Here is a 27,520-nt window from a genome sequence, read left to right as displayed (position 1 = left end):
CATTTCGTCTAGGTTACACAATGTCATTGTCATCTAAGGAGGGAATTGATACACATGCTCTGCCTCTTTATTCCTCACCTGTTTCCAGCCTGGACTGACTGTCTCCTGTCTCGATCGTAACACAAGGTTTTGTAAGCTGATGAGCCCGTGGTCGATAACTCCTAGCTGGCTCTTTTTCCCTTCGGAGGGAGTCTCGCCTAACAGCGCAGCGATATCGTCGAGCCGACGCACCAACCTTCTTGTTCTCCTCATGTGCTTCTTGCTCCTCCTCCCTACTCATCACGCCATCTTTCTGTCTCCGCAGCGTGCAGACCCGGGTTCTTCAAGGCTTCCGCCCAGACTCCGAACTGCGCCAAGTGCCCTCCCCACAGCTACACCAAGACGGAGGCCTCCCCCTCCTGCCAGTGCGACGAGGGCTTCTACCGCCGAGACTCGGACCCTGACAACATGGCGTGCACCAGTAACTTTTACTGTTTTCACCCACACATTTACATTTATTCAATTAGCACGAGCTTTTCTTCTTTTCGTCATACAGGGCCCGTGAAATTTAGTCACTAAGCAGTTTCTCGTTTTACAATTTAATGCACAATTAAAGTTTTCGCCACTGAATCTCCAAAAGGAATCATTACAAACGTAAGCAATGGCCAGCCTGGAAGTGGCAGTCAGCTTGCGAGGGGCTCATTGCGCTTTCTTGTCTGACTTATCCACACCCAGAGCCCCCCACGGCTCCCCGCAATGCCATTTCCAACGTGAACGAGACCAGCGTGTTTCTGGAGTGGTCGCCTCCAGAGGACACGGGTGGCCGGAAGGACGTCACCTACAACGTGGTGTGCCGGAAGGTCGCGGCCGAGCCGTGGCGCTTTGAGGAGTGCGGTGGCCACGTACGCTACCTCCCGCGGCGGACTAGCCTGCGCAACTGCTCGGTCATGGTTGCCGACCTCCTGGCGCACACCAACTACACATTTGAGGTGGAGGCCATAAATGGCGTCTCTCATTTCGGCGGCGACAGCCGACAGTTCGTCACACTAAATGTCACCACCAACCAAGCAGGTGAGCCGCACCTCGATTCCCCTTTTCCCTAATCAGCGGTACGTTGGGCTCCAGGTCAAAAGCGGTTTGCTACCTTTCCGGGATGCAGATGCGCATGAGGGCATCTCCCCAGACATCTTGGTTTGCTGTCTAAATGTGCTGAAGTCTGTTTTTTTAAAAGCTTCGTCATGGAAACAGATGTGCCTCGTCTGCAAATTCTTTACAATGCACTACAAGTTTAAAGTGATGTAGCAATAATTATTCTTGCGGCCAGGAAAGGTGTTTTCTGAAGAACACGATCAGGAATCAAAGCGATCCCACTGGTGATCCCGTAGATTGACATGCACTTTCGGAAGCATTACATAAATGACTTAATCCATTACCAAGTCACACCTGTTAGTTGCTGATTTACCTACAGGAAGGTTTGTTGGATAAGATCACCAGTCAAAACAGTGAAGCAGAACTTTTTTTTTTCTGGAACATTTAATTGCAGTGAAGATTACCCTGAGACACGGGGTTCCTGTCCTCGCACTGATTGCCGAAAAGAAAAATTTGGACCTGACCGGTGGCACGACCTCAGGTACAGGACATACAGGATGCAGATGGCAGCTTTGATTTGTTCAGTTTAGTGTTTCCGTTGCTGCGTCGAGTTCTCTGCTTCTGTCGTTGGACCAGGCCGATCATATCAGCGGAGGGTTCCTGGTCTTTGTTTCGCACCCATCTGCACACGAGCTCTGAGCATTTGCCCGTGAATGAATGGAAAGTGCGCCCCCTGTGATGTCGACACTGTTGCCCGGCGCAGTAGGGATGAGTCTGTTGTGCTGTGCGGATCTATAATCCAGTGTTTCTCGCTGCTGAAAACAGCCTTCCCACTATCCGCCTCAAAAGCGTGAATCCGGAGCGCTGTGTTTTTGTTATTTTATAAAAGGAAGCGGTCGCAAATAATGATCAGTTCACGGTGGTCAGTCATTTCTCAGAAAGCATCCCGCGGGGCATTGTGCAAGGTGGCAAAGGGGCGGGGCCAAGGTGCTGGATTGGGGGGACGATTAAAAATAGTTCTATCAGTAAACCCATTGAGTAGAGACCGCAGAAAGAAAATCCCCAAAGAGTAGAATTTTATGCTTTACATTCATTTTGAAGACTGTGCCCACATTGAGTCGCAGCCTCTTCTACCCCGAGGGCCCCATCTTCTCTAACTGGTAAAGAGACCAAACGGTCGTAACTCGGTGCGCATCCCATAATGGTAGCCCACATGTTGCCGGTAAACCCACAAACACGGAGGGAGCATCTATCGACTTCTCATTAGAGCGAGGACGACCCGAACGCAGCCCGTCGAGCGATCCGCTTTATCGGAGCTATTACTGTAATTAGGCGCCCAGCCCACCTGTTACACACCGTCATGTGTGAAGTGTTTCAGCCAGATGAGGTGTTCTCCAAAGGAAGGGCTTCACCGCATTCCTTTCAAAGCAGGAATAATCAATTACATCACACTTTATTCTTTCACCACGAAGTCCAGAACAGCAATTTTACATAAAATCCTCTTTTCACACTTATTTTTTTCTGGCACTTACTCATCATCTCGTAGAGTTTACAATACTTTTGTCAACCACCTCAACGGAAAGAAGAACGAAGGAAAAAATACAATTTGTAACAATCTTCCATTGCGTTAAATGTGATGACTAATCTAAGTAACTTGACCGTGGTTTTTGGCAATCGCTTCTTAAACGTTATCCAGCGTGTGCTTCCGTTTTCCAGCCTGCGGTGACTGCCAAACACACATATTGAGCAGGTAAATCACTGTTGTGAAATAGACCATAAGAGAGAATAACTAGCAAAGCAAGCTTTGTGCAAAGAAAAAAATAAGGGCTTTAAATGGATCTATTTGTAACGTGGAGAAAATGAGCATCGGATGCAGTACTGTGGAGTCGGCAGCAATTATTGGGTTGCCGGAGTCGGCAAAAAATGTACCGACTCCAACTAACCGTACTGTATATACCGGCGTATAAGTCGACCCCCAACAATTAGAGGTGTAATATAGGTTTAGACCTATATTCGCCGGATAAGTCGATCCCCAAAATGCAAAAGTGCAACTTTTGGGTAGTGCTGTGGGGTCCGAGTCGGAGTCGTGGAGTGGGAGTCGGAAAGAGTTGGGTTACTGGAGTCGGAGTCGAAGGTTTTGTGGACTGACTCCGCAGCCCTGATCAGATGTTATTAACGTCCCTTCAGGAAGCAAACGGAGCTCCTCGTATAATCCATCTGCAACGTCATGCCAGTAATAAGTGGCATATTTAAATGCCCACGTTTTAAAGGTAACAAGTGGCTCATCTAGTCGGTGAAATTCCGACTGAACACACTGGTCCCAAACTGTTTTCCATTTATTTCTCAACTCTAGTTGTTTTGTGCTGACCTCACAGCAGCTCTATGGCATACTTTCAACTCGGTGATCTTCGAAAGGGACCTGGACAAATTGAGGTCACCGGAGGTGTTCGCTGTAGTAAATGTTTGAGAGTGGCAAAAATGTCCCCATGGTCCCAAGAATGGCCATCGTTGAAACTACAGCCGAAGACATGCAGAGGAATGGATAGCAGTCAAACTTTTCGAAAGCCTAAACGTGGGTCTATAATTAATATATGTCGCTTGGGGTTTTTTTGGCAAACACATTCATTCATTTAGCTGACGCTCTTCTCCAAAGCAACTTACAATTATCACATGTGAACAATTAGTTACCCATTTGTACAGCTGGGCAATTTTACTGGAGCAATTTTTAGGGTAAGTACCTTGCTCAAAGCCACTACAGCCAGCGATGGAGATCAAACCTGTGACTTTTAGATCCAAAGGCAGCAGCTCCAGCTATTACGCTACCAGCTGTCCCCAAACACTAAGAGTTCGGTAGCAGGCAGTGCTCAAGAGCTCATGAAAGCCCTCAGATTTATTGAGAACCAGCACGCATCCCTCTCTATTGCTACAGTCCGCTTACAAGGCACCTAGAGTTCATGAATGAAATTTTAAATAGTACTACATGGCCTTTTCTTTCATGTCGCATCTCCTCCTTCCTGAATGAAAGGGCTGTCATGGCCACTTATTCAGTCACACTTTTTAATCAGCTGCGTCGATCACCGCATTTCACACTAAATCGTAAATGTCGCATTATTACGCGTTTTGACTTGCGGACAGCCGGGATGTATGGAAGCCGACCCGCAGCATCCTTTTACGCGGGACGACATAAAGCTTGTTTACTTCGAAAAGGGCACTTCCTGCCGTGTTGCTCATAATTAACATCTTTTTTTTTATATTATTTTTGCTGAAAGAGCAAGAGCTTTTTTCTTTTTTTTTTCCCCAACACTTTTTTCTCCGAACTAGATTGCAGCGTTAATTCAATGAGCTGCAGGTGCAAGTAATTGCTCTATTTTTTCTTTATTTTATTTATTTATTTATTTTATTCAATTCCCCCCCCCCCCAACTGCTGGGAAGCTTTACATACGAGGGACAAACAGCATGTTCGACGGGCTACATTCGCCGCATCATTGATTGGCCTCCCTGGTGTTCCTCGTTCCCAACCGTTTCTCCAGCAAGCGCCTCGACCGTGTCAGTTTCCCTGTAGTCAATATCCTTAATTACTTGTCGGCTAATTGGCCTTGTTTGCCTTCTCGCGGTGCTCTAGTTTTTTAATGTGCTTGTTTGCGAAGATGCGCGGCGAGCCCATCGGATTTCAAATTTCAGAAATGGAGCAAAATGGGAGCGGATGGGGGTGGAAGGGGGGACTCCAGATGGTGGCCCTGTGAGTGATTTCAATAAATCACTCCTAAACTATCGTATCCTTGCTCATGCACCCATCCCGCTTCATTATGGGGTGTTTCCATGCCTTCTGATTGCCAGTTTATGGGACACGCCACCGTGAGGTTCTCTCCACTCCAGCTCATGTTCTCCACAACAAGCAAATTGCAATCATGGCCCGTGTGCAGGCAAACCTAAAAATAAAATAAATACGTTTATAGCTTATTGGAAATTATGTGCTGCTACCCTGTAGAGGCTATACAGATATTGGCAGATATTTCCTTTTTAGCCACAAGGGATTCAGTCCAAAATGTTCCTACAAAGACAACTAAAAAGAGCTAAAGACGTCTCCTTGTTTACATAGAAAACAACAGCTTGTGACTTGGGTGTTTACCTGCTTTAGTGTATTTTGTCTATGCATCACATTTTAACTTCTATCCTGTGTGCCCTTGGGAATTAACTGAGAGTTGGTGATTTTTCTGAGCTCTCCTGTGTGTGTGAGTCCACTAGTGTGTACATGTGTGTAGGTGGTGGAGTCATAAGACAGTTTCCACCCCTGAATGTCAGTCAGAACCTGAAAAGCGCCCAGAATATGGCTATAAGGCGCAGAGGTATCAACAGCATGCAGGGTGACATAGAAAGGAGAAAAGTGTTGGACTGTAGTGTCCTGTGCTAGCAGTGTAGTTTATATTAATTCATTTAGCAGACACTTTTGTCCAAAGTGACTTCCGGTGAGCTCTATGTAGTGTTATCAGCCCACACCCCTTATTCACTGTGGTGACTTACCCTGCTAGATACACTATTTACACTGGGTCACTCATCCATACATCAGTGGAACACACACACTCTCTCTGTCGCTCACACAAACTATGGGGAACCTGAACGGCATGTCTTTGGAGTGTGGGAGGAAACCAGAGCACCCAGAAGACTTACACTGCTAGATACACTACTTACAATGGGTCACTCATCCATACATCAGTGGAACACACACACACTCTCTCTCTGTCACTCACATACTATGGGTGAACATGAACAGCATGTCTTTGGAGTGTGGGAGGAAACCAGAGCACCAGGAGGAATCCCACACAGATACGGAGAGAAGATGCAAACTCCACACAGACTGAGCAGGGATCAAACCCACATCCTCTCGCACCACCCAGGTGCTGTGAAACAGCAGCACTAATCGCTATGCCACCCGTAGTATAGAAAGTATCAGTTGCGATTCGTCATGGGTTCAGCGATGTATTCCTCCCTGAGAATTTTTCTTCGTCCCGTGTCAAAATTTCTTCATGGCTGTCACAAATCCCGCAGCCAAACATGTAGTTGTCTCGGTTTTGCACTTACCGCTGTGCTTGCCAAGAACTGAAGAGATTCACATTCGGGCCCAGCAAGAGGATCTTTCCGTTTTACCGCAGTGACACCACGCTCCTCATCGGAGGCCTTAATTAGTGCATTCTCATGTTGTCGACCTTCCCATGGCAGGTTTCCTGTTGTGCCCGAGTGTTCGATTTGTTAATTAGCACCGGAACAGATATCTGTACGCTTTACAGTGTGTTTGAACAGCGGGAAAAGGTGCTAAGTGGGGAAAAAAGGAAGAAAAAAATGTACAGAAATTAGAAGTTTTATTTGATTCTGTAGCAGATTAGAGGCAGATTTCTTTATGGAGAAACCTCTCTGTTCTTACAAAGTCTAAAAAGCCGGTGCCTTGTCTGGAAAGTTAGCAGCTGGCAGAAAGCCTGCATGTTTACCTGCCTAGAATCCCACAGGATTAGATCAGAATTGGGCTGCCTGTCTTAGAGGCCACTGAGAATCAATAGCTCGGGAGCCGTGCATAATGGTCCAGTAAGAAAGTAAAAGCAGCAGGTTGTGAAATGTTAAGTGCCCCCATAACCCTGTACCCTTGATAAAGGAGCTTTCCCAGTTCATCTCCCTCTTCTCCATATCCTTTTGTGCCATATCACCTTTCAGGCTTTTAAGATAGTAGGAATTGTTGTTTTTCTGGGTCGGCGGATAAAGTTGCGCTTTGTTGGGGGGGGGGGGGGGGGGTTAAATTCTGAAACTCCCCTCCCCCACCCCTGCAGCTGCTCTGTCCGGTATACAGTAACACGAGGCCCGGCGAGCGGTTCAGGAGGTATCCAGTCCGCACCTCTGGGATCACTTGAATGCACTTAAATGCTCTTTATCTCACGGTTACAGTCTGACACTTCCTTTGAGATACACAGAACGGGATCCCCTTTCCACATTCCAAATTTCATTGTAGTCGGAGCTAGCAGATGTGTGTATTTCAAACACTCTCTTTGTGCATCACAACCTTTTAGGATCAGCCGTGCTCCGAGCTGACAGATATCGGAAAGTGAATGTAGTCGCTGGGAAAATTCAGAAATCCCCCCCCGTAATAATTCAAGTCGCGCTGCCATAGGTCTTAAATTAATAAGGAATTTAGTGGTTCTGCACTAGTGACTGTCAGAAAAAGAAAAAAACAAAATGAATAATCGTGGTCAGCTTTTTGTTAGCCTATAGTTGAGCGCAATTAAAATGTAAGCAGAATTTATATTTTTATCTAAACAATATGTTAGTTTTAATTTTATTGTTAAATGTGAAATGACTCCTCTTTGTTTAAAAATAAAAAAAAAAAAAAATGACACTGATAGCCATTAGTTCATTTCACACTTTTATTCTCACAGAGGCTCTCTTGCCTTTATTGTGCTGGAGGAAAAGACTCTGCGGTCGTCACGCTCATGATTCACTCTCCCCGCACATCATCCAGCGATGCGAGGGCTCGCTCGGAAACCTTCAGACTTCACAAACCACTCTGACTTCACGTTAGCATTTTTTTTCTGTCCAGCGCCGTCACCTGTCAGCGTTGTGAAGAAGGGGAAGACTGCAAAAAACAGCATCGCCGTTTCATGGCAGGAGCCCGACAGGCCCAACGGCATCATCCTTGAGTACGAGATCAAGTACTTTGAAAAGGTAATTAACTCTGTCATGTATGATATTATTGTTGTTAACTTATCATCATCAATAATAATAATAAAAAATAGTTAGTTGTGGTAGTACCAGTAATAGTGGTTGTTGTAATAGTACTAATATTGGTGGTATTATTATTATTATTATTATTATTATTATTATTATTGTTGTTGTTGTTGTTATAACAGTTAGTTGTTGTAGTACCAGAAATAATAGTGGTAGTGTAGCAGTATTATTATTATTATTATTATTATTATTATTATTATTATAGCAGTTGGTTGTGGTAGTACCAGTAATAATAGTGATAGGTATAAAAGTACTAATATTGGTGATGGAGTGGAGATGTTGTCAGTATAATAGCGCAATGCTCTTCTGCTGGAACACATTTACAGGGGTTTGCTTCTTTACTTGTTAACAGTTAAAATATGGTGTTCAAGTATTCAAGCTAAGTGCCCCCGTTAGGGATTTGAGTAATAAGCGCAGCTCCTCCGGCAAAACCCCACCTGCTGTAACTCCATTATCATTCCAGAGCTCCGAGCACATTCTGCTTAGAACTAGTTACCTTTCTCGTGCACGGTTACACGGTTACGTGCTTGCGTGTGGAGTAATAACCTTAAACAATAATAGCGTTTTACTTCTGTTCAAAATCAGTAAAAAAAAAAAAAAAAAAAAAAAACCTTTTTATTATATTACGGAGCGGCGTCGTTAATGTTGATCCGCGTATATGCTTTTTTTCACTCGTGTGGAATTATTGTACGAACCCTTAGATTGTTACTTTAAACTTCTTCTCGGTACATTTTTGAGCAGAATACTATTCCTGCTTTTGATGTTATCGGTTTTTTACATTTCCATTATGGCCCCGAGGTGTGTTTTGGGTAATGAATGCAGGTAAATAGGTCTGCTCGGAATGGGAGATTAAAGGAAAGGAAACCGTTTCCGTCCGAAATTGAGCCTACGTTCCTCCCTATGGTGATTGGTTATCATCCCAAAGCACTGACCTGCTGTACTGTACGGTCCTAAATACTCCGGCTGTCAAAGAATAGGCAGGTTGGACTGGGCGATAAGCCCATAATGATGTCATTTTTCACTTCTGTGTGTGCACTGAATATAAGTGTTTAAAAAGCACGAGGAAAGCTCCTCATGTCTGGACTAATGCCTGGACCATTTAACTCAGTGCTTAAAAGCCACGGCATCAGAGTTGGTTGAAGCGCAGAACTGATCGTATCTATAGACTTTCTCAGGCTTTTAGGGATTCCCTGGAGAGGGCAGCGTTTCAGGCAGTTTGGTCACGCTCTCTTTCTGTGTGGGGGTCGGGGGGGCGGGATTGGTGCGGGTGACAGGATCAGGAGACCAGCTATACCATCATCAAGTCGAAGGAGACGGAGGTGGTTGCCGAAGGCCTGAGACCCTCCTCCGTCTACGTGTTCCAGGTCCGGGCTCGTACCGCAGCTGGATACGGCGGCTTTAGCCGCCGTTTTGAATTTGAAACCAGTCCCTACAGTGAGTACGGCGCGTATCGGTGTGTGTGTGCGTCAAACGTAGCCCATACTGTGCGTGCATCCGTCCGCCAAAGCCCAGCTCTTTGTATGGCATGTATGTATCTGTATGTCAATCAAAACCAGCACCTACACTACAGTTCCATGTTTATCTGTCAAAACAGTCTCCAGCTGTGTGCTCATCTGTCAAAAGCAGCCCCTACCGTGAGCTGAATGTGTGTGTCCGTATGGGAGTATTTGGTTATGAAAGCTGACTCCTGTTGCGAGCGGCGAACTCCGCACTTTGCGTCGCTTGTTTTGGCGAACGTGACATTTATAGCGGCCATGTCCAAGCTTTGAATTGAGCGAATGGTTTTGAGCGCGATGGGGGTGCGGTGGCGCAGTGGGTTGGACCACGGTCCTGCTGTCCGGTGGGTCTGGGGTTCGAGTCCTGCTTGGGGTGCCTTGCGACAGACCGGCATCCCGTCCTGGGTGTGTCCCCTCCCCCTCCGGCCTTACGCCCTGTGTTGCCGGGTAGGCTCCGGTTCCCCGTGACCCTGTATGGGACAAGCGGTTCTGACGGAAGGTTTTGAGCGCTCGAATCGTGACTCGCGCTGACTTTCGTCTGCTTCTCGCACCTTTTGAGAGTTAATGGAAAATTAAAAGAAAGCACCGTCCACCCATTATATACATACTGTAGCCGTCTGTCTGTAATTATAGTCAGAGGGCAAAAATGTGTGATATCTATTTCCAATACTATAAACCCCTTAGGTGTATTTAATGCATCTGCTTTATGTTTTCCAATCGCTTCATAATCGCCTACGAGTACTCCCCTAAGAATACAGAGGTAATTACATACACCTTGACGAAAGAGTGAAGCACAATTATTTTTTTAAGGCCACGATGCCAAGTGTCCGCAGTGGCCCCCTTTTCTTCAGCTGGCTTGTGTTGTGCTGAAACTGACGAACGAGCTGGTTCCGCCAGGACGCAGAAAGAAAACCTCCAGCACCGGGGTTGAGTAATAACAAAGTTGAAGTCTGTGAGGCGTCTGAGGTCAGGTCTTATCGCTGCTTTGGAGGATGCTAGTAATGCTCGTTGCCATAGAAACACATCCCCAGAGGAGAGCGGGTCTGTCACATGCTCACCAGCCAGTCAGCCCTGTCCACCTCCGAACAGCTGCCTGCCAAACAGAGGCAAAAGGTTCTCCCAGCATCTGGGCCACAGGGCTTCTGGCTATCAGCGGTTATGACAGAATGTTGCACTCAATTTAAATAACGTAAAAGAGCATACCAGATATCTTTTCGCTTAAATGAGTGGGTGCACGTAAAACCCGAATGCAAAAAGCAGCACGTTAAACGCGTTCTTGAGTGTGCGCATTTGATTTGGTAGTGGGAGGGAGGAAAACGTATTGGGACGAGAACGTGGACGTGACGGCGTGAATAACGCTTCCAGCTTCTCGCTCACAGCCGTTTCTTCTCGCTGCCCCAGCAGTAGCTGCATCGAAGGACCAAAGCCAGGTGCCCATCGTGGCCGTCGCCGTCATTGTGGGTGTCGTCCTGCTGGCCTTGGTCACCGGGTTCCTGCTCAGTGGAAGGTAGGACACCTCGGACCCCTGCCGGCCATTTGCAGGAGGTCGGGGACGCCGCGGATCATTAGCCTGCCGTAACCTAGCATGTCAGCTTCCACAAGTGCTGCATCACCCCGACTGCATGCGTTGCATAGCTCCCGGTTAGCACAGGCCTTCAGGCCTGCTTTACACTCTGTGCATAATTGATCGGCTCTTATTAATTCACCGCAAGCTTCTGGGCCTGGTGCACACACTCCTGAAATGTGATTGGCTGTCATTCATTTGCCAATGGATTTTAGAAAAGAACAGACCTTGCCAGAGAGGAGAAAATACATTATCTGGGGGGGCGAAAAAAAAAAAAAAAAGATTGAAATGTTCCCTCATGTTCTCCTCAAGGAAAAATGTTTGGCCCGTAAGAAGTTAGTACTGAAATAAAAAAACAAAGGGAGTCTGAGATTCATGACCTTTGTTAATGGTAAAACTGATAATAATGTCACTATAGCCCATTCATTATAAAAAGCTCGGTGCGGATTCCTTTGTGTGTCTGTGTGCTTTCACCCGATTCCTAGTCAATGTCACCGTTGAATTTGTTAGTTAAATCTTTGGTTTGTTTGATTACCACATGCCGAGACCCTGTCAATACGTCCCTTTTCACATTGACTTTATAAATGGACTCTGCCTTTTTGTCACTGAAGTAATTCAGAGTGACTGGCTTCACACAGCAATTTGAGTCATTATTGAGGTCAAGCAAAGACACAGTGAGGTATTGATGACTGTGAAGTGAGTGTGTTTCAAGCATTTCGTGTCACGTCACACACGTGGCGATCGCAGTTATCTTTTTCCGGTAATTTTACCACCCAGGGCGTATATTCATGTTCGATGGCCATTCTGATGATGGAATCGTGAAATTGAACAAAGGAACCCCAAAATGAATACAGGTGGTCCCCGATTTACGATGGTTCGACTTAACGATTATTTCGACTTTACAGTGGTGAGCTGGCGCTAGACATTCAGTAGAAACCGTACTTTGAATTTTGGAATTTAGATTTTTTTTTTTTTTTTTCCGGTCTAGCGATATGCAGAGCGATAGTCTCTCGCGATGCTGGGCAGCGGCTGCGATCCACATCTCCCAGTCTGTGTCGCAGAGGTGTGTATTAGGTGTATTAAATACATTTTCGACTTAGGATATTTTTGATTTACGATGGGTTTTGCGGAACGTACGGGGACCACCCGTATTTGGCATTTTCTCATCAAATGAAGCATTATGATGCGTTGTACATGGAGTATAGGAATTATTAAAAAAAGTTTCCTCCCAGAGAAAGCCGTGCAGGTGTGGACTTTACAAATGTGCATCTTGTACAATGGCTGCTCAAGAAGGCAGCCCTGTAACTATATCCTGTTTTAGCACAAGGCGCTCTACTTGGTGGCAGAAACGCAAAGGCAGGAATCCAGTGTCTGTGTCACATCCTTTTCTCATTGTTAGCAGTCATCAGGAGGTAGGATCACTGGGATGGATTCCATTCCTAACTTCTATGTAAATTTCGATCAGTCCACCAAACCAGAATACCGTTCCGTAGGTATTGTAGGCATTTCGGCAGAACAAGTTGTTTATAAACCAGGCCAATTTTAAGGGTCAGGAATTAACTGAGTTATAGTATATTAAAATTCCTTCAAGATCTAAGAGTGTGACATGGAGGTAAATTATGATACAGAAGCGCGGTTGTCATCAACAGGGCAGGCTATGTTTTTGATCAATATGAGTAAAAAAGGGTTATGTTTTTTAAATGAAAGTGGAAGAAATTCCACCTTTCCAGAATTTCCCACAGCTTCTCCCGGCATCAACTTAGGGGGCAGCATGTTCTGCAAAGAAATCTGCTGTTCCTCCAGGGCCAAGTGCCATGTGCTATCTATATTTTCAAACACAGTGGGATTCTGTGTTATGATGTTTACTCTGGATGATCCTCAAAGCTTGTGCTTCTTGTTATCAATGTTGTTTTTAATTATACGTTTAAACTGTGAAAGAAGTATCCCCGTACTTGAGATAATTCTGACCCCTTTGCTTTGAGCCTCTGTAACCCGTGTCGCGAAACATTTTTAATATCCGCCTCACTACGCAAATTTCTGTAAATAATCTCAGAATCAAACTAACTGGAATGATGCATTATCATGTTATTAATAACAGAAAATCTAGACCATCACTAGAAAGACAGATTTGTGTTATATGATATTAAAATGTTTACACTGTAATGGACACAGAGTGTCCAGTTACAAAAATCCTTTGTGACTGCGGGTGATGTCAGGCCAGCTAAAGACACATTAGCACAAACACATTATGGCCAGAGAGATGAGACACATATATATGCAGATACTGCAGAGGGGTATCGCTGTCTGTCATCTTTGATTGGCTGAGCTTCTGACTAATTTAGTGCTGATTAGCTGAGTGGGTGTAAGAGGACACCGTTGGGCACGATGCTCTTACACCGTAGGGTCACCATCCATGCAGTCATCTGAGGGGCAGCTACTCTGCTGAAACCCCGATTGGGTTGGGAGGTTAGGCAGCAGTGCATGTCGATCAAGTTATAATCAGGACCCCCGGACACTGACGGAGGACGGTGAGGTCCTGGCAAGTTGGGACATCCAACAGCAGCCATTATGGGGTTGGTTCCCATGGAGAGACACATAATCATGGGTTTCAGGGTCTCAGACATATGTCCACTTTATCTATCAAAACTTTTTATCATTGATCCATGATCAAAACCCTTCTGTGTGTCAACAGAAATTTTCCTGGAAACTCCCTCTCTCTCTCCCAGTCATGTATTCAGTGCTACTCTTCCATAAAGTCAACAGGATCTTTTTCAGTGGTTGTCTTCTTGACACGCAGGGAAAGTCATGGATTAAGACTGACTTCACGACTTCAGCTCGTCCTTGAATAATAGAGCTGTGTCATGAAATTGCCACCGAGACATTAGTTTAAGGTCTCAGACACGCTTCATTTTCACAGAGGGCTCTTACGTGGTTGTGCGAAAGAGTGAGACTCTAGTCTGTTCCCGGACTTTTTCGTGTTTATGAGATCTTGCTGGCTGCTGCCAGATAACGATCTCAGGGACAGCGCGTGCCTCTTTGTGTGCAGAGATAAATCCATTATTCGTCTGTCTCTCCGCTGTGTTTAGAAATGAACACTTTATCTGTTGGGCGAATTCAATTAGCCCGGCTGCAGTGACATATAGCTGGAGGAGAGAGGGGGGACAGATCATTCCTGGTCTGAAAATACAGTAGGCCTGGATTTTACACGGGGTGGGGGGGGCGCTACCATTATGAATCTAGTGCCGGGTTTGGGGATGGGGCTGAACGGGGGCAGAGGACGTGATGTGGTGCGTGTTCCTCGCAGGCGCTGTGGATACAGCAAGGCGAAGCAGGACCCTGACGAGGAAAAGATGCACTTCCACAACGGCCTCCGTAAGTCACACGGAATGGCAGCCCCACAGGCTCAGACCACGTTCATGGTGAAACCTTCTCACCATCTCTCAGATCGTATTCATTGCTTCGCTAAACAAATACGTGGCAGCAAGAGATCGGCATTTCCGTGTTCACTCTTCAAGAAGAGAATGACTAAGTGAGGTTGTTGGGGAACTTCTGCTCTTGTTTGAATGCAAAAATTGTACTTCAACCATAGGCTTTGGGTGCCGCACATAAATGGGGTGTGTAGGGTGTAACGTGTGTGCCGTCTCTCCCCTTTGCAGTGCAGTTCCCCGGCGTACGCACATACATTGACCCGCACACGTATGAGGACCCCAATCAAGCCGTGCACGAGTTTGCGAAGGAAATCGATGCCTCCTGCATCACGATTGAGAGAGTTATAGGGGCTGGTGAGTAAAGAAGGACATCTTCTTTCTCTCTTTCTCTTGGAATAATTTTGTACTGGCCAGTGGCTTCATGTGAGGTGAGGAGGACAGAGAAAAGGGCGTCATTAATTTTTTTTTTTTTTTCATTTAGAGAAGACATCCATAAGACAAATCCAGCCTAAGCAGAATATTCAACGTACAGCACGAATTTCTTAGTGAAGGAGCTCAAAGCAAGTAGCAGCTCTTCATCTTCCCTAAGCAAAAAATAAGAGCACGTTTTTGGTTCTTACAGCACAGGTGGATTCTGACAAACAGTTATCTAAGATTCAAAGTGTATCATGCATCCTTACATACCTGCAGACAAGTTCAATTTGGATATAATGTAGGCGTAAAACCCACAAAGTTAAAAATAGTCAAGAGAATAAGTATATCCATGAACACGAGTTATCGCCCTGATCCAGTTTTTGACCTGGTTCTGGTCCGTCCATGCTTAATGCGAGGCACCAAATATTTTGATCCACCAGCGTTTAATTTGGTGGAAGGTTCTAATAAGATTCCTAGCAAACTATGAAGTTTGGGGTATAATGATATTCGGAACTGACTTAAGAGGCGTCGTTTTCATCAGGGCTGGAAACGGTTTCTGCTTCTTGTGAATACATTTTTATTTTTTTTTTTTTATGCTGGAAACGACATGTTGCTGTAGCAGAAATCTCGAGCCGCCAGCGTGCCCTGCTCCTGAGCTTGCCGGTGCTAATGACATGCAGATTGAAGCGGGCGAGCTAGATTGGCTGCACTTGTGTTGGGCCGTGCTGAGATTAGTCATGTTTAATGCATTGGATCAGATTCCACTCGCATACAGATAGCCTTCCTCTTAGCAACACTTTATTCTGATTATGATCATTATTGGCTGTACAGACAGCCATATTTGGGCTGCACAGTTAGGTACTTTGTACCTTCTAAACCTCAATACTGCTGTTTTTTTTTTTTTTTTTTAAACTGCAACCCTTTTGGTCTAGCAGTCTAGGGTTTGACATCATCATCTGTTGTGGTAAATAGTGAAGCCACAATGAAGAACCCCAGAGTCTGGTTCTCGGGTTGTGCAGTCCTTCTGGTACTCCCCTCCTCTGCGGAGGATTGTGATTCCAAATTGCTGTGGTACAAATCAGTTTGAGTTTAGGGAGAAATAACCTGTCCAGGATTTCAGAAGAAACCAAGTTGTGTCCCCTGTGGCTGGAGAATATGGTAAAAACAAAAATGTTTTTCAGAACTACCAAGTGCTATAGTGGTTAATACTATGGCTGTGTAACCTGAAGGCTGTTGGATGAGTTTGCCTTGGATATAAATGTCAGCCAGAAAACATACTGGTGTGTTACACTATGGGGTGCGGTGGCGCAGTGGGTTGGACCACGGTCCTGCTGTCTGGTGGGTCTGGGGTTCGAGTCCCGCTTGGGGTGCCTTGCGACGGACTGGCGTCCCGTCCTGGGTGTGTCCCCTCCCCCTCCGGCCTTACGCCCTGTGTTGCCGGGTAGGCTCTGGTTCCCCGTGACCCCGTATGGGACGAGCGGTTCTGAAAATGTGTGTGTGTGTGTTACACTATTAGATAACAGTCACAGAATGTAGTCTAGTCAAGTTTAGTCTTGCGCCGCTTAGCGAAGTTTCACTTAGCGACTGACCACATATACAACGGTGGTCCCATAAGATTATAATGGAGCAACAAAATTCTTATCGACTAGCGACGTCGTAGTCGTCGTAACACAGCGTGTTACTCACATGTTCTTGGTGGTGCTGGTGTAAACAAACCTACTGCGCTGCCAGTCGTATAAAAGTATAGCACATACAATTATGTACAGTACCTATGTTACTGATTTATGTATTTACTATACACACACACATTTTCTAAGAAGCTTGTCCCATTCGGGGTCGCGGGGAGCCAGAGCCTAACCCGGCAACACAGAGCGTAAGGCTGGAGGGGGAGGGGACACACCCAGGACAGGACGCCAGTCTGCCGCAAGGCACCCCAAGCGGGACTCGAACCCCAGACCCACCGGAGAGCAGGACCCGGTCCAATCCACTGCACCACCGTGCCCCCCGAATTTACTATACTGTACTTTTTAATCGTTTTTACAGCGTAGTCTTTCTACGTATAAAAAAGGTTACTGTAAAACAGTATGCTGTCTTATGCCGGCAGCAGCATCGTAAATCTCGTGTTTACCTCGCCACTTGACTGCATCGAGGCTATACCATCTAGGTTTGTATAAGTACACTTTATGATGTTCGCACAACGACGAATCACCTAACGACAAATTTGTCAGAACGTATCCCCGTCTTTAAGCGACGCATGTCTGTAATTAATAAATCCATAGGAAGGTTAAAGGCATCATTATTGTGCCTTTTAACATAAGTAGCCTGTCCTTTTCCAGTGTGTCCAAACCCTGGTGTGTCTAAACTAAAGAGCAAGCAGCAATCAGTTTTAGAAGTATAATAACACTATGTTTGGTCAAAACGTTAAGGTAAATGTTGTTTTAAAAATGAGCAGAATGGAGTTTACGTTGGGCTGTTACGTTTCCCACTTTTTCCCCTTGGTGCAGGTGAGTTTGGGGAGGTGTGCAGTGGCCCGCTGCGGCTGCCTGGCAAGCGGGAGATCACCGTGGCCATCAAGACGCTCAAAGCCGGCTACACAGAGAAACAGAGGCGGGACTTCCTGGCCGAGGCGAGCATCATGGGCCAGTTTGACCACCCCAACATCATCCACCTGGAAGGCGTGGTCACAAAAAGTAAGCAATAGAAATACCACACAACACCATTACGCACTGGTTGAGGCAGCGGTGACAATTTTTGCATCTTCTCTCCAATAATTGTTGGAAAATTAATCTCAACCTGAGAGCATCAATGTCGGGGGGGGAATTAAAATTCTGAAGTCTGGAAAAATGATCGAAATTTAAATATAAAGGAAATCTGTTTGGAAAGTTGGATGCAGCTTAGCGCATGAAAAGTTTTCAGTTTCCTGTGCAAAATTCATGCACTTTGGTTGCACAACTGTTCTTATAGCACATGATTAAAGAAGGCCGGTGAAGAGAGGATGCAGATCTGAAGGGGGATGATGGTACAACACAGATGCATCAGTGCTTTGTTCTGAGATCGAAGACAGAGCAGCAGGCAGGCTTAGAAGAATGCACCTGTTGTGTGCTTGTTCAATACACATATTTGATATTTTATTTGGCAGTTATCTAATATTGACTGCAGATTGCAGGAACTAATAGTCACAAGATCAATAAAGCTCTGCAGTTCTACCGTAGTGATGGGAATAATGAAACAGTGAGTTACTCTATGCATTCCATGTCAGTTTTATTCACAGATTTCTCGTAAAGAAAGTATATAATACAAAGACTGCAGATAATGCTGGAAATCTCATTTGATCATTACTTAAAAAAACACTTCTGTAAATGAAAATGAGGCATTAATTACGTTGAGTACAAAAGGGAAAAATCTCAATGAAGAGCCGCATCTGGGTAACGAACGCTTCATGTCCAGCACGGGTTTCGCAAAGAGCGGACCATCTGTAGATTTACATACACTGAAAGTTTCTTGCAGAGATGTGCAATGCGCATCTGATGTGTGTGCGCGCGCTCGAGCGTGTGCCTCTGTAACCTTGAGAGGAGGGCAGTAAAGTTTGGGTTTGAAAGAAAACAGCATACCTGTGTTCCCTTGGGAATAGCTTGTGACACTCCTGTGGCAAAAACAGCAGGGGTCCCACGAGACTGGGGGGATGATAGATTGTTTGGGCCATTTCCATCTTCCATTATCACACCAGTCAGCAGGAACAGGGTACTTGAGGCTCGTGCTGGCTGAGAGGGGACGAGCGCGGTTCCGCTGTTAGCGGCGGAGGAGGACATGCGGGGTGACCGCGGCTAGCACAGTTCCAGAAATGAATGAGCGTGCCATGGGCACGGGCCCCGTATCCAGGCTACCCCATATATCATCCCGAATCACCTGTTTCTGGAGGTGTGGAGTGGCCTGCTAATTCGTCTTAATCATGCAACTAAACTGTCACTGAGGCGATTGATGGAATTGGAGAACCGCCAGTAATTGGCACCCTCACAGCTGTAATAATTATGCTGGAGATATTTCAGCTCTAAATTATCATGGGCCTTTTAGTCCTACATATGAGTCTCCTGTGTTTCTGGTAAGATTTGATTTTAACAACCGACCGATGTACTATATTTCGTGGCCTGCTCAGATCATCATTCTGTCTGCAAACTTGGAAGTTTTGCGTGTCTGTGAAGCAGGATTCACAACAGGACTCCATTACATTTCAAATTGTGTTTTTTTTTTGTTTTTTTTTCCCCTACCCTAATTTTCATTAATTTGATTTGCTTTCCTTTGATGTGAAACTAATAAGACCCTGCTATAATGTCATATTGCTCTGTTAGCATCGTTCGTAAATTCCATTATCTCCATACAAATAACCCGCATTGATTCGTAATACAATTACACAGTTCTTTAGAGCATTAATATTGAAATAAAAAAGGGACAAATCTTTAGAGATTTTGCTGTTAATTAATCTTATGCCACAGTGGCGAGCCAGTGGAAAATGAAGTATGAAAATTCTTCTGTCGGTGTGTAGCTCGCATGAAATTTGCTCGTGCTTGTGGGCGATAATTAAGCCGGAGAGGTGATAAGTGAATATGTTTGTCAGTGTGTAATGTAAGGTATATGCTAAATCACTGTAAAATAATATGTAGTGAAGAAAAGTGTGGAATGCATCTGCTATTGAATTGTGTCGTTGTCTCCTTCACTCTCAAGGTAAACCGGTGATGATAGTGACGGAGTACATGGAAAACGGATCCCTTGACACATTTCTAAAGGTGCGTTTCGCTGTCAGAACGGTGTGTTCCTTTTACATCGCGTGCGTGGCTCAGGAACAAGAACACCAAGGAAATGAACATGGATGCATTTAGCGACACTCTATGAATTAACATACTCCTGGAGCTTTTATTCAAGGAGAGCTCTAAAGAAAAATGGTGGTCCACTTGACCGAGAAAACTCCAGGCCGTCTTTTATTCGTGCCGAGACAAAAGCGAAACTCTCCGTTTCCCTCCATTTCAAGCCTTTCCAGGACAGGCCCATTTTTTTCCATATGAAAATATTATCTGAAATTGTGTTCTTTAGATTCTGCACAATATTTCTGCCAGATGCTCTTACTAATTTAGCCGAAAAGCAAGATTAAAATGTTTGAGGTGATCAGAGCATATCTGAAACCACCCAGATCAGTAACCCCAACAATGGACCAAAGGCAATCCATCCATTGTCAACAACCGCTTGTCCCAAGCGGGGTCACAATGAGCCGGAGCCTAACCCGGCAACACAGGGCGCAAGGCCGAAGCGGGAGGGGAGACACCCTGGACAGGACGCCAGTCCGTCGCAAGGCACCCCAAGCAGGGCTCGAACCCCAGACCCGCCGCACCACCACCACCACCACTCCCAACAGCAATGTGTCCAGTAAATCACTACAAACAAGCACATATGAAATAAGTAATTAAAAGTGTTTGCTGACAACACTCTTTCTATTTGGGGTGGGCTTTGCACAGAAAAATGACGGTCAGTTCACGGTGATCCAGCTCGTGGGAATGCTGAGGGGCATTGCGTCAGGCATGCGGTACCTGTCTGACATGGGCTACGTGCACCGTGACCTGGCCGCCCGCAACATCCTGGTCAACAGCAACCTGGTGTGCAAGGTGTCCGACTTCGGCCTGTCCAGGGTCCTGGAGGACGACCCCGAGGCAGCCTACACCACGAGGGTACGCTATCAAGACAACGATCACGTTCCTTTTTCCTTTAACGTTGCTCCCGCTCCGCAGCGTCGGCTTACCCTCCCTCCTCCTTTCTTAAGAAGACCGTGTCTTCAGCATTTCGAGCAGCGCTCCAGTGTGTGTTTACGTACACATTTAACCTCCACCCCGCAATACCGATTCGACGCAGTCGCTACCAGCCACGTGACGCCGCCGTTACGTCTGATGATTATTCATGACATAATTGCAGATTCCCAAACACGGCCGCTATTCACAAATGTTTTCCTTGCCAGCTTGCCCTATTCATCTATATCAATAGGGAGTGAGAATGTGATATTAATGCAATATGAGAAACGGAGGCTGCAAAGGTTCGTGCCATCCTTCTCTGAAAGCTGGATAATTGCTGCTCATTTGCTGCGTGATTCACTCTGTGTTTATTTTCTGCGACATCACACCCCCACTGCTCCTCAAAGCCCCCCAAGCTCAAGAAAGTGCGCACGACAGCGCTGTGCTTGTATTTCTTCCTCCTTCCCCGGCAAGTCCCAGGCTCGACTTCTGAGCCTCTAAATTAAGATGTGCTGCTGAGAGGTAGAGCGGACCTCTGTCAGCGCTTCAAAGCAGAACCTTCCGGACATCCAATTAGCCGCGCTCCCACCCAAACCTGGGTCCTTCCTCCCACCTCTTGACATTCACACTGTGCTCCATTCCACATCCCTGTCTGACAGCTTTGAAGAGGGAAGTGTGGCAGGAGTCACAAACAAACTGTGTCGCCAAAACAAATAAGAACACTACTCTTGCTTTTAAGGGTGGGAAAATTCCAATTCGCTGGACGGCCCCCGAGGCGATCGCGTTCCGCAAGTTCACCTCTGCCAGCGATGTGTGGAGCTACGGCATCGTCATGTGGGAGGTGATGTCCTATGGTGAGAGGCCCTACTGGGAAATGAGCAATCAAGATGTAAGTCGCAAGTTTTTTTCTTTTCTTTTTTTTTTTCCTTTCACATATTCCACATTCTGGAATGAAGTCTGAGTTTCTCCTTCTTAGATTTATTGCAGTTTCTCTCATACTCATAAGAGCTGGACTGGTCTGGCTTAGAAGTGTTCTGAAAGGTTCGTTGCTGCCACAATTCATATGTTTACATTTATTTATTTAGCAGATGCTTTTCTCCAAAGCGACTTCCAAAGCAACTATATGTAGTGTTATGAGCCCACACACCTTATTCACCATGGTGACTTACACTGCTAGATACACTACTTACACTGGGTCACTCATCCATAAATCAGTGCAACACACTCACTCTGTCACTCACACACTATGGGGGAACCTGAACAGCATGTCTTTGGACTGTGGGAGGAAACCCATGGAGACACGGGGAGTCCATGCAAACTCCACTCAGACTGAGGGGGCTTCAAATCCATGTTTTTTTGCACCACCCAGGCACTGTGAGACAGCAGCGCTACTCGCGGGGCGGCACGGTTGGATATATATTGCATCCTCTGTTTATACTGCATTCCATTGACTAGCTATTAATAATAACATGGTAATGATTATCATTTTCAGTAGGACCGTTATTTTTGGGTCAAGGTGCACAAGCAGTAGACCCGTGCATTGTGAGTTCCACCCACAGCGTACCCTAAACTTGACTTTTCCATGCCACTGAGCTGTCGATAACACTCTTAGCTTTTCCGCTGAAGCTTGAACTCATCTTGTGATGTCTGGATTGCCATCAGGCTAATCAATGCAGGAGGTTGGCGGATCACTATAAATAGAAAAAAGGGACTAAAGCGTTGGTCGGTCACATCAATGCCGTTGAACACGCTATTGCAGGGTAGGGAGGGGGGTTTGTAGGGGTCCCACTTTCAGTAATAGTTGTTTAAAAGAAAAAAGAAAAAAAAAAAAACGAGAGAAGCTGTTGATCCCCAGATTGCCCAAACACTGGACAGAAATTCAAAACCTGACCTACTGCAGAATGTCAAATTTAATTTACTAAAATTGTTTCTTATGATGGATTGCACGTTATATCTGCTGAAGTTCAGCGCCTGTCCTTGGTGTACTTTGCCCTTTTGTGTATACAGCAACGAAATTGTGGCAAGGGCGCTGGGGTGTCAGGAGAGCTCTGTAAACCCTGTACACGTTTGGAAATGTGTCCCTGAAGGAGGTACAATCTCCAGTCATATCTATATCAAACAGACTCACCTCCTTTCTCCCCTTGGCCTGCTCCTGATGGCTTCATCTGAGCGTCTGATCATTAATTCTGCTACATCATTAATCCTCTCCGGCGCGGGTGGGAAGGGGGGCCGTCTGATGTTTTATTTAGGCCCGTCGTGTGGATCCCTCTGATCTCCTCTGTGTGGGAGGTGCAGACTCTCCTCCGGGACTTGCTGGCGGGGCTCACCCCCCGTGCCTGCGCTCCTTTCAGAACGCTGTGTCTATGTGCCGTGCTTTCTGGCAGGCCGTAGGTTGGGGAGGGGGCAGTGTGTACCAGGCCAATTGCAGAGGCCCTCTGCCACCCTGATTTTGATGCTCCTGATGAACCCCTCATTTCAGCCTCCAGGGCTACAGTGGTGTAGTGGTGTGCTGGTGTCTCAGACAAGATCCCATGAATTATAGTGATGCTTTTCGGCATTTATTTTTGGAACGAAACAACACAAATACATCTCTACATAGACTTGGTAAACCAGGTTAAGAAGGGAAAATAAAGTTTTCAGGGTGACGTGATCAAGAACACCTTTGACTTCAAAACAAAACAGGGTCTCCTGTTGGTTTAAATGTGTGAACAGGGAAATAATATTGCATGATGTGTTGTCATGGCAACTGAGAGCTATTTTCTAAAGTCGCAAGTGTTCGGTCCCAGGCAAGGCTGGAGGAGGCAGTCTTGGACCAATGTTGTTGTGTCATGCATAATTGTGTCTGGATGAAGGGACCTAGAATGGTTGGATTTTGATATGTCTTCCTCGCTGACAATCCACACATATGCACATCCCCCACAGGTGATCAAGGCCGTAGAGGAGAATTACCGCCTCCCAGGCCCCATGGACTGCCCTGCAGCACTCTACCAACTCATGATGGACTGCTGGCAGAAGGACCGCAACAGCCGGCCCAAGTTTGAGGAGATCGTAGGCCTGCTGGATAAGCTTATCCGCAACCCCAGTAGCCTGAAGACCCTTGTGAATTCCTCTGACAGGTGGGTTGCAAACAGCCAAGTCAGTGGTGCCATTCCTGTTCCCATAATTTCATGATTTAGAGCCAAGGCTAAGAATAAAATTCAATTACATACTAACAACCTGTTTAATACAACACACACACACCTTCTCAACCGCTTGTCCCATACGGGGTCGCGGGGAACCGGAGCCCACCCGGCAACACAGGGCGTAAGGCCAGAGGGGGAGGGGACACACCCAGGACGGGACGCCAGTCCATCGCAAGGCACCCTAAGCGGGACTCGAACCCCAGACCCACTGGAGAGCAGGACCCGGTCCAACCCACTGCACCACCTTAATACAACACATAAAATAAAAAAAAAAAAAAAAAAAAAAAAAAAAAACTATTTGGATGCATCCATCAAACATAAACTCCAAATAGTTTTAAATACAGTGAGAACAATTTTGGTTTTAATTCAATTTTGTTAACATAGACCTAGGAGTAAGCAAAGGGTTATTGCAAAAGTTTATAGTCAGAGGTTCAACAACAATCGTTTTGGAGGGAAACTTTCACTTCTTTTCAGAATTAATGTACTAAGGATTAAGAAAGTATGTTCAGTGCAGGCGAGAATTATGCCTGTATATATACCAAACATACTGTAGACAACGATTTCCTGTTGTTTGGCCAACACCAGTGGTTGTTCACCCATTCTCCCCCCACCACTTTCACCCACAGGGGGTCCAATCTGTTAGTGGAGCCAGGGCTGACGGAATGCGGTGTCTATCAATCAGTGGAGGAATGGCTGGAGGCCATCAAAATGGGTCGATACACCCAGCTCTTCGTGGAGAGCGGCTACACCTCGCTGGAGGTGGTGACGCAAATGACCCTGGAGTAAGTCCTCAGCTAGAGACTTGTTAAATTTTGAATTTAATTAACAGTTAAATAAGCAATCAAACCTTGTTAGCAGTAAGTAAACAGAAACTGTAGGTGAAGGCTGTGGAAATAAATGAATACATGGATGAGGGAAATGATTAAAAAAGCAAGACACTCTTATGGATTCTCTCTTTGTTAAAACTGTTATTTAAAATGTGTGTCTCATTGAATGGGTCATTTTTGCATGGAGTATGAAGAAGCGACTGGTGAGGGCTGTTGCCCTACCTTCTGAAGATCCACACTTTTTAATCCTGCTCCTGCTGTAGTGTCCTGAAGGAAGGAACTTACTGTAGCTTAAGTGCTGTTGAAGTCAAATTCGACTCAGGGCAACCACTCACGTGCTTTTCATGGTAAGGGAGGGTACAGAAATGGTTTACTATTATCTTCTTCCTCATGTGTCCTTTGATTTCGGACACAAGAAAAACATGCAAACTCCTCACGCGTTGAACCAAATTTGAGATTCTGTTGGAACATGCAGCTCAGGCACCGTGAGGCACCAGTATGCCATCATGGTGCTTTACCCTGATTTACTCTAGTTAGAATACCCTGCTGTGTAGAAGTAAAAAGGTAAAGTTGCTTGTCTAGTGTTTAAAGTTGCCTTGGTTAAAATCAAACAAAAAGCAGCTAAATGGGAGTGTACAGACTAGACTAACTTGTGACTTTTCAGTATTGGCTCAATGAGGCAACAAAGAGTTTTTCGATGTGTGTTCGAATTAATACACAAGTGAATTTCGATGTTGTGCAAATTGAGCCTTTTAATTATATGTCAGCATTTCAAGTGACTAAGACTAGCAGTGTGCGTCCAGCAGGAAAGGACATGTTATTACTATGATGACCATTCTTGGGTTTGACATCTGAACTATGTGTTTATTGACAGTGATCTGAGAAGGGTTGGGGTGAATCTTGCCGGACACCAAAAGAAGATCATCAACAGCATTCAGGAGATGAGGGTGAGGATGATGAACAGCAGTTTAACATTCTGAGCTGCCAGTCACACCTATGGCACAAAAAATAGCACTTTTTATAAATGCAAACTTTTACTTGTTTTCCGGGAATGTAAAAAAAAAAAAAAAAAAAAAAAAAAACAAAGAAAAACAAAAAAGGGAAGGAACATTTTTGAAACCGACAAATGGAACTGCTCTGGAGAAAGGCCAACCTGTCTTTCGCTAAGGCAACAAAGGGGTGATAATCAGCATGATGTTCCAAAAGATGTGTCACATTTCTGAAAAGTAAATGCCTAGCTAGGCCCATTCCGGACTCTGGGACAAATATGGAGAATTCCTGCCTGATGGTCCAAGTCATCTAAGGATGGGGTTACCTCCGGTTACCGAACCAAACCACCAGTCATCTGTTGCTCCTGGATATATCTTTGAAAGTCCACTAAAAATCTGAGCTCCTGCAGGAAGATATATTCAATATCATTCATTAAAATAAGCAACAACTCTGTATCAAAAAGCAATATATGATTTTAAGCCTGTTCTTCTGATTCTAAACAGGAAGAAGCAATGAAATGTTACTTAAAACTATTCCGTTGTTGAGAAAAGATCAAAAATCAATCAAAAATTACTTAGCTTTCTTACAGGTCTTAAAATGATTTCAGCTGTAAATAATGTACAATTTGATAAAAACTTCCTTCCCTCTTGTTTTTGAAGGGGATCTGCGCTTTGTACACTGAAATATCATACTGGGAAGTTGAGGCTAACCGGCTGTGTAAAGTATGGTTTGGGAAATAGGTGTGTAGCTTACTTCTTGATCAATTAGAATTTTTCAATTTGCATTTTGAGCGTAATGTGTAAATTCTAATTGGTACTATACTTTTAAATTAGGTTGATAATTTATTCTCTGTTGCTGATTATTTTTACTGTATTGTAATTGTTGGCTATATATTGTATATTTGCAGTATTTTTCAAATTAATTTCACTCTTTGTAAAATTAGGCAGGTACTTGGAACTCGTTTCCCAGTTTTGAAAGGACGGGGTTTACTTTCTGGCCATGCAAAGAACCTTTAGAAGAATTTCACACACCAGTCTGTCTTGTTTCAAAATGATTTACCAGAGTGACCTGTACTAACAGCATTATTGTGGAAATAAGCGTCTTTAAGACGACCTTGAACTATTTTCTGGACAACATTTATTTTGTGTATCTGGAATTAATTTATTGACTGAAGAAGAATGTGTTTGCACATATGTCTCTTTAATACTAGATGACACAGTTCTGCACAAGAAGTGAGAAGCGGTCTACCATGGACCTCTGAGATACAGTAGATGTTTTAAATGGTACTTACTACGTCAGTTTTTTGTTGTTCGGCTACAGAGATTTAGTGAGCTTAAGTGACCGAATGGTCAGCACAAAACTCAGCAGATATTATTTCCTACCATGCTGACGTATTGTTAAGATTACAGATTGGAGAAAAATATCTTCCTTTGTATTATCCACTTAATTAAATCCATTTCACTCCAAATCTGAGAAAATTAGAGATTGCCCAATCTAAAAATCCTGGATTTTGTATATCAGATAGATTAAGTAAGTTACACTTTCTTTTTCTGTTACCAAACAAAATGAGGTTGGTGCTCATAGAAATAAAAGTTTGGTGTTAATTACAAAATAAATCCTTGCTGAGACACTCTGGTACAATCTGAGGACATCCTGTACAGTTTACTCTGACCTTTAGATTGAATAGCCTCCAGTGTTTATAAGACGATGTTTGAAATATTTTGGTTGTTATATAATAGTAATTATTATGATAATGATGATGATTGTAATAATCTTTCTTTGTGTGATTATTCTCCTTTCTGTTTACTAACTAGTCTTTTAATTTTCATAATTCTGATGAAAGGTGGAATAGTTTGTAGCCAAACTCATAGTTAACAGTTTTCCCAATGGAAAATACTTCTGTTTTGCTTACATACATCCGTTTTTAAGTGCCTCCATTTTTTCAGCCCGAAACACAAGTTTAAACTTTGACCTTTTGTGACTGAAGAGTTGGGTTGAAACTATGTGTTTTG

The 27,520-nt window shown here is 44.8% G+C and overlaps 1 protein-coding gene across 2 annotated transcripts in view; it reads left to right on the top strand.

The window, feature by feature from the left end:
• Positions 1 to 25,945, top strand: part of epha5 (EPH receptor A5) — a 65,874-nt gene extending 39,929 nt beyond the window's left edge. Inside the window, exons 4-17 of one of the 2 annotated variants that reach the window (XM_018754739.2) lie at positions 305 to 460; positions 715 to 1,050; positions 7,649 to 7,773; positions 9,111 to 9,270; positions 10,737 to 10,839; positions 14,201 to 14,268; positions 14,553 to 14,678; positions 17,243 to 17,428; positions 19,458 to 19,519; positions 20,243 to 20,452; positions 21,249 to 21,398; positions 23,432 to 23,625; positions 24,318 to 24,473; positions 25,393 to 25,945. In XM_018754739.2, the coding sequence (XP_018610255.2) occupies positions 305 to 460; positions 715 to 1,050; positions 7,649 to 7,773; positions 9,111 to 9,270; positions 10,737 to 10,839; positions 14,201 to 14,268; positions 14,553 to 14,678; positions 17,243 to 17,428; positions 19,458 to 19,519; positions 20,243 to 20,452; positions 21,249 to 21,398; positions 23,432 to 23,625; positions 24,318 to 24,473; positions 25,393 to 25,498 (2,138 nt within the window). In that variant the 3' untranslated portion in view covers positions 25,499 to 25,945. Of the gene's footprint in view, positions 1 to 304; positions 461 to 714; positions 1,051 to 7,648; positions 7,774 to 9,110; positions 9,271 to 10,736; positions 10,840 to 14,200; positions 14,269 to 14,552; positions 14,679 to 17,242; positions 17,429 to 19,457; positions 19,520 to 20,242; positions 20,453 to 21,248; positions 21,399 to 23,431; positions 23,626 to 24,317; positions 24,474 to 25,392 lie in introns of those variants that run through there. The other variant, XR_003797761.1, reaches the window with a different exon arrangement.
• The last annotated feature ends 1,575 nt before the right edge of the window (positions 25,946 to 27,520 follow it).

Source organism: Scleropages formosus, chromosome 6 (genome assembly GCF_900964775.1).
Source record: "Scleropages formosus chromosome 6, fSclFor1.1, whole genome shotgun sequence".
In the NCBI taxonomy this organism is placed as follows: domain Eukaryota; kingdom Metazoa; phylum Chordata; class Actinopteri; order Osteoglossiformes; family Osteoglossidae; genus Scleropages; species Scleropages formosus.
The sequence above is the reverse complement of the archived record's forward strand: the minus strand, read 5'-3'. Positions and strand labels throughout refer to the sequence as shown.